The following is a 13,782-nucleotide window of genomic DNA, read 5'->3' as shown; positions in this document are numbered from 1 at the left end:
CACTAATGCTGTTTCTGTACTATGATGAATTCTAAAACCTGACTGAAACTCTCAAATAGACCATTCCTCTGCAGATGATCAGTTAGCTGTTTTACAACTACCCTTTCAAGAATTTTTGAGAGAAAAGGAAGGTTGGAGATTGGCCTATAATTAGCTAAGATAGCTGGGTCAAGTGATGGCTTTTTAAGTAATGGTTTAATTACTGCCACCTTAAAAGCCTGTGGTACATAGCCAACTAATAAAGATAGATTGATCATATTTAAGATCGAAGCATTAAATAATGGTAGGACTTCCTTGAGCAGCCTGGTAGGAATGGGGTCTAATAGACATGTTGATGGTTTGGATGAAGAAACTAATGAAAATAACTCAGACAGAACAATCTGAGAGAAAGAGTCTAATCAAATACCGGCATCACTGAAAGTGTTGTGAAAGTGTCGTGACACGGACCCACAACAGGGGGCGTTAATGAACGGACAATGGATAAGCCAAAAGTAACAATTTAATGTTGTGAATCGCACAACGACGTACAGACAATAACAATATGGTGGACTGTCAATTATACACAAAGTGACGTGTGGGCAGGCTCGATGATAGAAGACGCCTGGCGAGAGAAGAGCCAGATCCCACACAGCTTCCACCACCAACGGAGCTGAAGAACACCGGAGCCGCCAAGCCCTGCGCCCCAGGTGGCCGCTGTCTTCAGCAGTCAGACCCGGTACTGCTGGCAGAGAACAGAGACAGTCCTGATGAGTGTGAGTTCGCACACTCAGTAATCCCACAGTCTGTATACAGTAGGAGGGAAACCTCCACCTCCAATCACACACTCGTGCAGCTCCTGTCTAACCATTTATCTGGTTGGGGTGTGAAGCGAAGCTGTCACTGATCACACCAAACGCCAATCCCACAGATAAGGCAACACCCACAGGAAAATGGCTGCAAAGAAGATCAGACTATTAGTCAGTGTTAAGTACAGCAGAGAATATCACCTGAATGGTAGCTGATTTCTCGGCGAGGAGGTGGAGTTGGCAGTCCGGCCTTTATGGTGATGGTGATGAGATAATGAGTGACAGCTGGTGCTGATGATGAGTGACAGCTGTCACTCCCAGTGGCTCCGGTGCCCTCATCGTGGCTTGAAGCCCGCACTCCAAGCAGGGCGCCATCTGGTGGTGGTGGGCCAGCAGTACCTCCTCTTCAGCGGCCCACACAACAGAAAGCAGCACAAGATAACGATACGTGACTTTGGGATGGTTATGAGTAATTTTTCTCTAATAGTTAAAATTTTATTAGCAAAGAAAGTCATGAAGTCATTACTAGTTAAAGTTAAAGGAATACTCGGCTCAATAGAGCTCTGACTCTTTGTCAGCCTGGCTACAGTGCTGAAAAGAAACCTGGGGTTGTTCTTATTTTCTTCAATTAGTGATGAGTAGTAAGATGTCCTAGCTTTACGGAGGGCTTTTTTTTTATAGAGCAACAGACTCTTTTTCCAGGCTAAGTGAAGATCTTCTAAATTAGTGAGACGCCATTTCGTCTCCAACTTACGGGTTATCTGCTTTAAGCTGCGAGTTTGTGAGTTATACCACGGAGTCAGGCACTTCTGATTTAAAGCTCTCTTTTTCAGAGGAGCTACAGCATCCAAATTTGTCTTCAATGAGGATGTAAAACTATTGACGAGATACTCTATCTCACTTACAGAGTTTAGGAAGCTACTCTGCACTGTGTTGGTATATGGCATTAGAGAACATAAAGAAGGAATCATATCCTTAAACCTAGTTAGCAGCGCTTTCTGAAAGACTTCTAGTGTAATGAAACTTATTCCCCACTGCTGGGTAGTCCATCAGAGTAATGTAAATGTTATTAAGAAATGATCAGACAGAAGGGATTTTCAGGGAATACTGTTAAGTCTTCAATTTCCATACCATAAGTCAGACAAGATCTAAGATATGATTAAAGTGGTGGGTGGATTCATTTACATTTTGAGTAAAGCCACTGAGTCTAATAATAGATTAAATGCAGTGTTGAGGCTGTCATTCTCAGCATCTGTGTGGATGTTAAAATCGCCCACTATAATTATCTTATCTGAGCTAAGCACTAAGTCAGACAAAAGGTTTGAAAATTCACAGAGAAACTCACAGTAACGACCAGGTAGACGATAGATAATAACAAATAAAACTGGTTTTGGGACTTCCAATTTGGATGGACAAGACTAAGAGTCAAGCTTTCAAATGAATTAAAGCTCTGTCTGGGTTTTTGATTAATTAATAAGCTGGAATGGAAGATTGCTGCTAATCCTCCGCCTCGGCCCGTGCTACAAGCATTCTGGCAGTTAGTGTGACTCGGGGGTGTTGACTCATTTAAACTAACATATTCATCCTGCTGTAACCAGGTTTCTGTAAGGCAGAATAAATCAATATGTTGATCAATTATTATTCATTTACTAACAGGGACTTAGAAGAGAGAGACCTAATGTTTAATAGACCACATTTAACTGTTTTAGTCTGTGGTGCAGTTGAAGGTGCTATATTGTTTTTTCTTTTGAATTTTTATGCTTAAATAGATTTTTACTGGTTGTTGGTGGTCTGGGAGCAGGCATCGTCTCTACGGGGTTGGGGTAATGAGGAGATGGCAGGGGGAGAGAAGCTGCAGAGAGGTGTGTAAGACTACAACTCTGCTTCCTGGTCCCAACCCTGGATAGTCACGGTTTGGAGGATTTAAGAAAATTGGCCAGATTTCTAGAAATGAGAGCTGCTCCATCCAAAGTGGGATGGATGCCGTCTCTCCTAACAAGACCAGGTTTTCCCCAGAAGCTTTGCCAATTATCTATGAAGCCCACCTCATTTTTTGGACACCACTCAGATAGCCAGCAATTCAGGGAGAACATGCGGCTAAACATGTCACTCCTGGTCCAATTGGGGAGGGGCCCAGAGAAAACTACAGAGTCCGACATTGTTTTTGCAAAGTTACACACCGATTCAATGTTAATTTTAGTGACCTCCGATTGGCGTAACTGGGTGTCATTACTGCCGACGTGAATTACAATCTTACCAAATTTACGCTTAGCCCTTAGCCAGCAGTTTCAAATTTCCTTCAATGTCGCCTGCTCTGGCCCCCGGAAGACAATTGACTATGGTTGTTGGTGTCGCTAACTTCACATTTCTCAAAACAGAGTCGCCAATAACCAGAGTTTGATCCTCGGCGGGTGTGTCGTCGAGTGGGGAAAAACGGTTAGAAATGTGAACGGGTTGGCGGTGTACACGGGGCTTCTGTTTAGAACTACGCTTCCTCCTCACAGTCACCCAGTCGGCCTGCTTTCCCGGCTGCTCGGGATCTGCCAGAGAGAAACTAACGGCGGCTAAGCTACCTTGGTCCGCACCGACTACAGGGGCCTGGCTAGCTGTAGAATTTTCCACGGTGCGGAGCCGAGTCTCCAATTCGCCCAGCCTGGCCTCCAAAGCTACGAATAAGATACACTTATTACAAGTACCATTACTGCTAAAGGAGGCCGAGGAATAACTAAACATTTCACACCCAGAGCAGAAAAGTGCAGGAGAGACAGGAGAAGCCGCCATGCTAAACTGTCTAAGAGCTAGTAGCTGCGCTAAGCTAGCGGATTCCTAAAAACACATAAAGTGAATAATGTGTAAATAATTTAGAGGTGATTCAGCAGAGGGAGTGCTTTAGTTAAGGCACGTGAAGATTACACTGTGAAACAAAACGTTATCTAGTTATCCAGATCAATCTAACTGCGCAGATTAAACAGCTAACAGATACAGCAAAACACCGCTGTGCTCCGGAACAGGAAGTGATAAAATACCGCAGTGAGAGCCAACCACCAGTAGAGGCAAGTAGATTCTGTTTTTTCTCTTTATCTGAGGTGTGGGTGCATCCAGAGATGAGTGTCGTGTCTACTTCTGCAACCATCCTGTCCTGTGCACCGGCAAAATTTCCTGTATATTCATTTTGTAAATTGTTCTACTTGATAGTCCGGCGGCTAAGGGACAAATTTTAGTTTTTCATGAACTTTTATACAAAAGCTCCAAAACTTTATCAGAGGTACTTTATAGTGTCCTGAAGTATATAAGATCGGGAGACATTGAATCCATAAACGTCTACACTCTAAAAACTTGGGTTTAAGAGAATAACCATTTTCAGCCTTCTACAGCATATAATTCATGACAAACTCTTATCCAAATGTCTTTTTAAGTTCATAATATAAACTTGAAAGTTATGAAAAATGTATTAAGGCTAAGTAGGGATGCTTCAAATGTACTTCAGTGTACTTACACTCTTAGAAAAAGCGTTAATCTAGGGAAAGTGACTACATATTGTCTAACTCATTGTGAATATCAATATACCTATGCAATATAGCTGTTTGCGAGCATAGGGCAAAGGAAAGATGCTACTCATGCACTCTAACATATCAGATCACTGGCCCCCTACATAATAACCATATGATCGTATTGTCATATGAATAGCAAAATATACACTGTATTATAACCATGCAAACACCCTTTAAAAAAAACAGGATACAGGGCTAAAAATCAAATGTCTCCCGCTTTGACATGACTTAATATAACCTAAAGAGTCCCTGGACAAAGTTTGGCGCTTTTGTAAAAAAGTGCACGATTCTATCCCTTAACTGCTGGACTATGACTGATGGGTGAAGCACAGCATGAATTACTACTGCTTTCTATATCCTCCTTTGCTGGCTTTAAAAGAGGTGAACATTTACTCAGTTTGGAAGGCAGTAGTCCAGGAGGTATACGGGAAGCGTTGACTGCCTTCTGAGACACGTACCTCCAGACTCTTAATCTGGTGAACGAGACATCTTATGCTGAGCGTTCTCTTTGTCTGGCTCGAAGGACCATTTGTAGGGATGCCGAATAGTCCCTGATTATTTATTTATGCTGGATTTGGACTGTTAGAACCCTCAGCAGGTGATCAGTAAGAATCACTCCAATGTCTTTGTCCAGATCCTTTATTGCAGTTGTCTGGCAACTTATAATGTGGTTCTATGAATCAAACATAGATAAACACAAATGAGATGTAATCATTAAATCAAATACAGAAATGGTGGATATACCTAAACAGATAACACTAAGAAATATGGCAAACCCATAAAGATGGCAAATAGATAAACAGTGTCAGGTACATTTCTGTATTTTTAGCCAGTCAGCCATTTCCAAACCAACACTACCATCTACTGGCCATTGAATGCACTGGCAGTTGAAACCATGAAGGGAACTAGCCCCTGCTAATGCTATAGGCTGCTATCATGCAGTTAAGTCAACACCACATATGTGCTGGGCTAAACAGCTTATAAACAACACCAAAGACATCAAAGAATCAAAAGAAGACAAATGGATTCTCTCACTCACTTGCACTGTACGCACTGTTGCCAGAATGGCTGGTTAGGCTGATGTTGGCGAGGATTGCTGTGACTTGTAGCCCCACTCCATGTTGAGCTCCAGATGATGGCAAATGTTAGTGTTACAGTAGAGGAGAAAGAGTGCCCAATGACAGTGAGTGAAAGATCCAAATGTGCACTAGAGGGGGCCTTTTCCACACAAGTCACCTACCAGGAAGTTGTAGAGCACTTCATGCTTCCTGCTGCTGACAAACTCATACCACCTTAGCAGTGCCACAGACTGATCGACTCCATGCCACAACGCATTGCTGCAGTAATTGAGGCAAAAGGAGCCCCAACTACGTATTGAGTGTTGTACATGCTCATACTTTTCAGTTGGCCAACATTTCTAAAAATCCTCTTTTTTTTGGATTGGTCTTAAGTAATATTTTAATTTTCTGAGATACTGAATTTGGGCTTTTCATGAGTTGTCAGATATAACCATCAAAATTAAAAGAAAACACTTGAAACATATCAGTCTGTGTGTAATGAATGAATATACTATACAAGTTTCACTTTTTGAATGGAATTACTGGAATAAATCAACTTTTTCATGATATTGTAATTATATGACCAGCACCTGTAAATGAAAATAAGTTGGAAAAAAAAAAATATATATATATATTTAATATATAGATGATTTACCCTGCCCAGTCTCACTGTTTTTTTCCTTGCCCAATGTTCCATTTTGGCAATGTTCATCCTCGACCCAAAATACATAAGCATACCAAACAGCAAATCTCAGCTCTCCAGTTTGTGTGTAATCAAAGTTAAAGACACGCATGTAGGCACACATGTACACATAGACCACTTGGTTTTTAATATGATTTACTGCTCCCTTCTGGAATGGCATGAGTCCAGAATTTAATTATCAGCATCCATTGTCCAGTGTTATTGGCCAATATCCCTAATTTCTCCAAAAATATTAGTCCTATCAACTTGCCATTTTTGCAGTGTTCATGAATACACCACCCAAAATACATAAGCATACCAAATGGCAAATGTCAGTTCTCTCCAGTTTCTCTGTGATTGAAGCCATACACACACATGCACAGAGGCCACTTGGCTCATAGATGGCTATACCTAGTTGGTGGCTGACCTAGTTTGACTGGCATCAGGTGCTTTTAAAAACAGTATCGGAACATGTAACCCCATACCTATATTGATCAAAAGTTAACATCTCCTACATACCTACATGCAACATGGTAAATAAGCTGGAATTCTTAGTGTTGGAGTTATTGTCTGAAGAATGTGGATACGCTCAGTGACTCCCTCAGATTACTGGCATACAAAGCATGCTAGATACATGGAACAAATGCCAGCCAGAACATATGAGATGAAGGAAAAAAAAGAAAACAAATTGTTGGAACAACTTAAACATAAGTGCACAAATGCTTTATGGAGAGCCAAACAAATGTACCCCATAGTATTTACAGGAATTTCATTAAAATAATTTGGGCAAACTCAACTCATTTATGTTACCATTTGAAGAATTTATTTTTTTCCAGTGTGAGAGGCTTGATACAAGTGGTCAATCAGTTCATTTATGTCACTTCAGTGATTAAAAAAAAAATCCTCTAAGAATAAATGCTCAGAAGAATCTTACCAAACATTTTCTGCATAACAGCAGTCGTTTCTCTTGCTCTGGTGGCTACAACTGAGACTAAAAGGGAAAATGCAGGTCAGTGGAAACTGGCAAAATGTGGTGCCTTGTGAAGAACAGTATATTGTGAAGTTGTCAAATGCACAGATGTCAAGAGAATCCACTGATCAAATTCCCTAGAGTCATTGTTTATTTAAACAGATTGTTGTAGGAGATGACCTTTAACCTTTAAAAGCAAATGTCAGCTGGTTTGTTAAAGTGTGGGACCAAAAAAGACAATTCTTGAAATTATGCAAGGCAGTCATAATTTATTCCTTTTCAGCAAACAAATGTCATGATTTGTCGTTTAAACTAACATTCATTAAAAAGTGCCCTACACAGCCTAAACAATAACTCTGTGGAATGATACCTCATTTAATAAATTGATGAAATATGTGCCTGAGAAGCAGAACAAAAAGCCTCAACTACAGGCATCTTTTCTCTACTACACATGGAAACTTACAAGACAGAATCATGGGCTCTCACACACAGGTTAACAGTTGTGTTCAAAATAATAGTGTGTTTAGAAAAAGTGAGTAAAGCTCAAAATCCTTAAAATAGCTTTTATTTCCATACACACAAATGCACTGGGAACACTGCACATTCTATTCCCAATCAAAACATGAAGTTTAGCAAATTTGTTACTACTTTACAGAAAGTGAAGAAAAAGGCATATTGGGGTTTACACAAAAGTGTTTTTCTGTGAAAAAAAGAGGTGTCAAACAGGTGGCCCTTTAAGGACAAAGGCAGCAAATGTTGTACATGCTGGCTATAGTGCATTTCTATCTGAAAATCTGAGTAAAGTGGGTTGTTCCAGACATTGTTCAGAACAGCATACTTTAAAAAGTTAATTGAAGAGGGGAAAACATAAAAAGTGCAGAAAATGACAGGCTGCTCAGAAAAAAGAAAGATCTCAAATGCTTTAAAATGGCAACAAAACCAGAAAGACATAGAAGAAAACAAAAAACTGGTTTTCAAATGGATTGAAGAATAGCCAGAATGGCAAAGACTCAGCCAGTGATCAGCTCCAGGGTGACCAAAGGTGGTCTAATGTTACCTGTGAGTACTATAACAATTAGAAGATGCCTATGTGAAGTGAAGCTATGAACAAGAAGTTCCCCGAAGTCCAATTGTTGAAAAAACACAAAACAAAAACAAACATGTACTGAAGAGGTTATAATTTGCCAAAAAACAGATTGACTGGCCTAAATGGTGCAACATTTTATGGACTGATGAAAGCAAGATTGTTCTTTTTGGGTCAAGGGCCCACAGACAGTTTGTCAGACGACCCCCAAAAACTGAATTCAAGCCACAGTAAACTGTGATGACAGTGAAGCCCGGTGGAGCAATCATCATGATATGGTTTCTCATACTATGGTTTTGGGCCCATTTATCGCATACCGGGATCATGGATTATTCTGAATACACTAAAATACTTTAAGAAATCGTGTTACCTTGTGCTGAAGAGGAAATGCCCTTGAAATGGGTGTTTCAACAAGACAATGACCCCAAACACACCAGCAAGGAAGCAGTATATTGGCTCCAGAGCAACAAGAATAATGTTATGGAGTGGACAGCCCAATCCAGGGACCTTAATCCAACAGAAAACGTGTGGGGTAACGTCAAAAATGCTGTTTCTGAGGCAAAAATCAAGAAATGGAGAGTAAAATGTGGTCTAATTGTCCTGGGCTGAAATACCTGTTCACAGGTGTCAGAGGTTGGTCAATTCCATGCAACACAGATGTGAAGCAGGTCTCAGAAACTATGGCTATACAACTAAATATTAGTTCAGCAATTCATAGGAAATATAAATTTAAGCATTTTTCAATTTATACAGTAAATGTTTTGAGTCTGTAAAGAAAAAGGCAGACACTATTTTTTTTTTTGAACAGCCTAATATCCCTTTTTCTTCCCTTTCTGTGAAGTAATCAATTTGAGTTTGTAAAGAAAAAGCAGACACTATTTTTGAACAGTCTAATATCCCTTTTCTTCCCTTTCTGTGAAGTAATAAATTTATTAAATTGTTCGCGTTTTGACTGGGACTAGATTGTGCAGTGTTCCCAGTGCATTTGCGTGTGCAGAAATAAAAGCTATTATATGGATTTTGAGTTTTACTTACATTTTTAAACACTTATTATTTAGAACAACTGTAAGTACTTTAAGACTGTGAACCTATTTGGTGCCCATTTGTGTGTAAAAGACTGCAGATGCAAAGTATTAGAAAGCAAGCTGGAACATATGTTAATGTGTTATGCAAAGACAGTCGAATATAACACCAGAAACCATTCTAATTAAATATGATTAAGCTTTAATAAAATGATGCACATAAACCTACAGACATCTACATTCCCCTTTGACCACTACAGTGATTTATACTCAATTCCACCATGTAAGGTACTTTTAAAAATTGTGCAGTATAGAAAAAAAAAAATAGTATATGCACCAGTAACAACTGTAGTTCAAGGGTTTTTAAAATTAGGTAGATTTGTGACAGTTTGAACAAACGCTTAAAATTTAAATGTGCAAGTATTTGAGTAAAGGCAGCATGGTGGTTTAATGATTAGCACTCACTGCAAGAAGGTCATGGGGAATCAATCCCACTGCAGGGACAGGCTGCAGCCAAACCCCCGCCAATGACCCTTAATTGGAGTAAACATTTGAAGATGAGCAAGTTAGCACTTACGTTTATTGTGCTCGTCAATAGAGAAATGAATACGTGCATGCAGCATGTATTGAACAGTGAGTAGGACATGCGCACATTACAGGTGCCACAAATAACTTAGTGTCACTAGATGTTGCACACACATCAAAACACTGGCTTCTCCTCACCATTCCTCCCCAACCCTCCCCCTCCTCCATATAAGGTAAAAAACAAAAAAAAAGCAGTTGAGCTCTGAATCTAGGAAAAGCCAAACAATTAATGTTTCTAGTCTGACAACATTCATGATCACAAACATTTTTAACCTCTGAATGACCCTTTTTTGTGGGAGGAACTTCTGGAAAGCCATTACTGGCCATCCTGAATGTGCAGAGCGATGTGGAAGGTCACTATCGTCTCTTTGTAAACAAAGTGAGGAAAGGTTTTCACAGGGCAGGATGCACATGCACTAAACACACGTGTAGGACTCATATGCACACCACTCTAGTTGTGAAAAGGATACAGCTTCTATCCCAAATGGTAGCTACAGGTATGAGACATTACCACTCAGTGATGCTCTGACACTTAGCAACTACAAGAGAACCTAGGAATACCAATCAGTGAAGAACAATATATTGTAGTATTATTACTTCAGAGGACTTGCTAAAAATAAATAATGTAAAAAAAATGGTGACATTCTTTTTCAAGAACGTGTCACCATCTTTTTTTCCCCCAAAGTTGAGCCTCTTGATAACTTTGCACAGCAAACTTACTCTCCAACACAGTAGAAAATGCAAAACTCAAGTCTCTCTCTCTCACACACACACACACACACACACACACACACACACACACACACACACACACACACACACACACACACACACACACACACACACACACACACACACACACACACACACACACACACACACACACACACACACACACAGAGTGATCTGTACTTGAACTTAAATCATGCATGACATGGTGGAAATACCTCAAGGTGTTGTGTCATAGCCACAGACTGCTTATGATCATTGTTCATAGCCACTACCACTTGGAATATAGGTCATGTAACTGTACCCATGTCCTTATGAAAACAAGGAACAGAAAAGCTTGGATTATAACACACAATAGGAATGTTATTTCATTCTCTGTGCACGACACCATATTAGGGTCTGAATGCCATTTGACCAAAAGAATAATTTGGGCTTCAGTAGAGGAAACAAAAAGACTGATTCAAGGGAGTACAACACAACAGAGCATGAGCCAACAAGTTGTAAGTGCAATGACTTAGTCGAAGCACGTCAGACACTTGTGTTTATCTGTGCAATTACTTTGAGCTATTAATATTGGACATGTTGAAAACCCGTTTGAGAAGACACATACTTAAAAGAGAAGACAAATATAATTAGTTATTGTGCATTTGGTAGCTTGAAAAACCAAATAGTATACTTAAAATGTACGATAAAAATAGGCATAAATTTTGCAATCACAAAATGCTGTACAATCAAAACTTCCACCACTTTCAAAGTTGAGTCTCTTGATAACTTTGCACAACAAACTTACTCTCCAACACAGTAGAAAATGCAAAACTCGAGTCTTACACACACAGAGTGATGTGTACTTTAAACAAAAACAACAACCCCCCCCCCAGTGTTTTAACTTATTTAATGATCCCAACAATTTTAGGGCCCCATCTTCCACAAAGTACAAATCAGCACAACAGTCATTGATAGTTTCAAGCCCATGCTGATGTCATTTTCCCCATCAATGCCCATGTTCATGAAATTGCAAATGCGGTTTTGCTCACCAGGTAAGGGTGTTGACCTTAAAATGAGGTGTGGTCAGGTGTAGTGTCGGAGTAGTGCCATCATAAAGCAGCAAAATGTGACGGCTCCACACACCAGCAAAACCTATTCATTGGTTTCATGTTATGTCCAAAACACACACACACACACACACACACACACACACACACACACACACAACCAATTAAATTACTAAATCAACCTCTTTGAGTCCTGCGCCTCAGTTTGTGCTCCAATTATGCACTACATAAATATCAATGTGGAGCTGGACATGCCCCAAATGCACCTGCAACTGTGCACTTTAGACTGTGAGCTACCACAGACAGTCAAGAAAAGGCTCCAAATGACTGAATTCTTAATGCTGAGAAGTATTGTTACTATGCATTTGCCAGTAAGATACAATATACTAACAAGTGTAAGGAAGTGACAAGAAAAAAACAACACTGACTCATCAATAAAGTGCTGTAATTTTGACAGTGTGCACCTGATTTAGACTGGTATGCCCACATTAAAGCTGAAAGCCTGCACTTTATATTTTAGTCCCTTCACCAAAAATGCCAAATAGTTATTAACCCATCATCACTGGTCCATAATGTTCAGACAACAGTAGCTTTGTATTCACAGCTTGTGTTGATTTAACAATCAGTAGAAAGAACAGTGGGATCACTTCATCACAGTTGTCAGGTCACACAGTTAGCGTTGAGTTTTGTGGAAGTATAACTGGTGTACAGGCAATGCCAGCAAAGGATTCTGGGAAGTGCAAATCCCTTTCCCACTCATCTGTTTCAGTGTTGTAAACCTGTACAATACTTGTTACATTGTTGAGGTGCCAGTTGTAGCCCCCAATGATGTAAATCTTTTTGTCCAATAAGCAGCAGCCTGCCTCAGACTGTCCTGCTCGCATGGGACTGATGGAGGTCCACTGGTCATGTTCTGGAACATAATACTCAGACGCCAGCATATCGAAACAACGGTCCACGTGGTCCATACGACCACCAAAGGCATAAATGCGATCCCTGGTGCTGATCATGGCATGCAACACTCTGGGCTCGTTCATGGGAGCTCTGAAGTTCCACTGGTCAGATGTTGGGTCATAGCACTGAAGCATTTTCTTGTCATCCAAAGACACACCATACCCCCCTGAGATATACAGCTTGTCTTCAAAAGGACTGCCAGCATGACCCCAGATCCTGCGCTGCAACAGCTTCACATCAGTCCATTTATTCTTCTTTGGGCAGTAACGCTCCACAGAAGACAGAGTACCAGAACGATTACGCCCTCCAGTGGCATAGAGCTGTCCATGCAACACATTGAGCTGAAACTGGATACGTGCCTCCAGCATTGGTTGGATGCGGAGCCACTGGTTGAGGTGTGGATCATAGCGAAAGCAGCTGTCTACTGCTCCTTCACCACTCCGGTATTGTAAATGCTGTCCACCAACTATGTACACAAAGTTGTCGAGTACAGCAACACAAGCATGACTGCAGCCCATCTCCATCTCTGTCAGTTCTTTGAACTGGCGGGAAGCACAGTCAGGGAGACAATACACTTTGCTGCTCACAGTGCGGTCATTGTCAGTGTAGGGAGTACCGCCAAAAGTAATGAGAGACATGATATCAGAACGGATGACTGTCCGACTAGACTGCATTTCATGCTGTCGGAACGGCAGGATCTGGTAATTGAAGGCCTCAAGGAGATACTGGCGGCACATTACATCCTCCACCATGATGTCCACTGTCTGGACACTGTCCACCAGCTCAGAGGAGCGCATGAGTGGGAAGCGCACATGACAGAGCACCTGATTAGCTTGAGCCCGGCGGGACTCATCATACTGGAGCCATCTAATGGCAGCGTGGAATACATCTATTTCACTACAGTTCTTTAGCTTGTTGCTCTGCAAGAAGAAAACCAGGCGTTCCATCGGGATGTGCAAAAAGTCCTCTTCCTCTGCGATTTGGAGAAAGTGGTGAAAAGTGAAGGCATCCACCGACTCTTTCAGGGAAGACAGGTTGAAGGTAGTGGCCATCTGACCGATATGTAGGCAGGTTTCCACGCTCATTGCAGACTTGAGAAACTCTTCGCAAAGCTCCACGACAGGGACCATCTGCAGAAATACAGCTGCTCCAAGGACATCCTGAATGCAGTCCAGGTCTAAAGTCACTTCTGCACTGTATGCAAAGTCAATTATGTGTTTTAGGCCTCGGGCAGACAAGCCCTTCAGCTCGATAGTATCCTGGTTAGACTCCCTCATGCCTCCGGTAAACATTGCTCTGGAACACAAGAA

General features: G+C 41.0%; 1 protein-coding gene across 2 annotated transcripts in view; it reads right to left on the bottom strand.

Annotated features, from left to right (window-relative positions):
- Positions 1-9,716: 9,716 nt before the first annotated feature.
- The window catches only part of klhl26 (kelch-like family member 26), a 51,719-nt gene continuing 47,653 nt past the window's right edge, over positions 9,717-13,782 (bottom strand). For both annotated transcript variants that reach the window (XM_034180050.1, XM_034180051.1), the window contains one exon: positions 9,717-13,768. In XM_034180050.1, the coding sequence (XP_034035941.1) occupies positions 12,184-13,768 (1,585 nt within the window). In that variant the 3' untranslated portion in view covers positions 9,717-12,183. The remainder of the gene's footprint in view (positions 13,769-13,782) is intronic.

This window comes from Thalassophryne amazonica, chromosome 10 (genome assembly GCF_902500255.1).
Source record: "Thalassophryne amazonica chromosome 10, fThaAma1.1, whole genome shotgun sequence".
Lineage (NCBI taxonomy): Eukaryota > Metazoa > Chordata > Actinopteri > Batrachoidiformes > Batrachoididae > Thalassophryne > Thalassophryne amazonica.
Note: the sequence above shows the minus strand (reverse complement) of the source record. Positions and strands in the feature narration are given on the sequence as shown.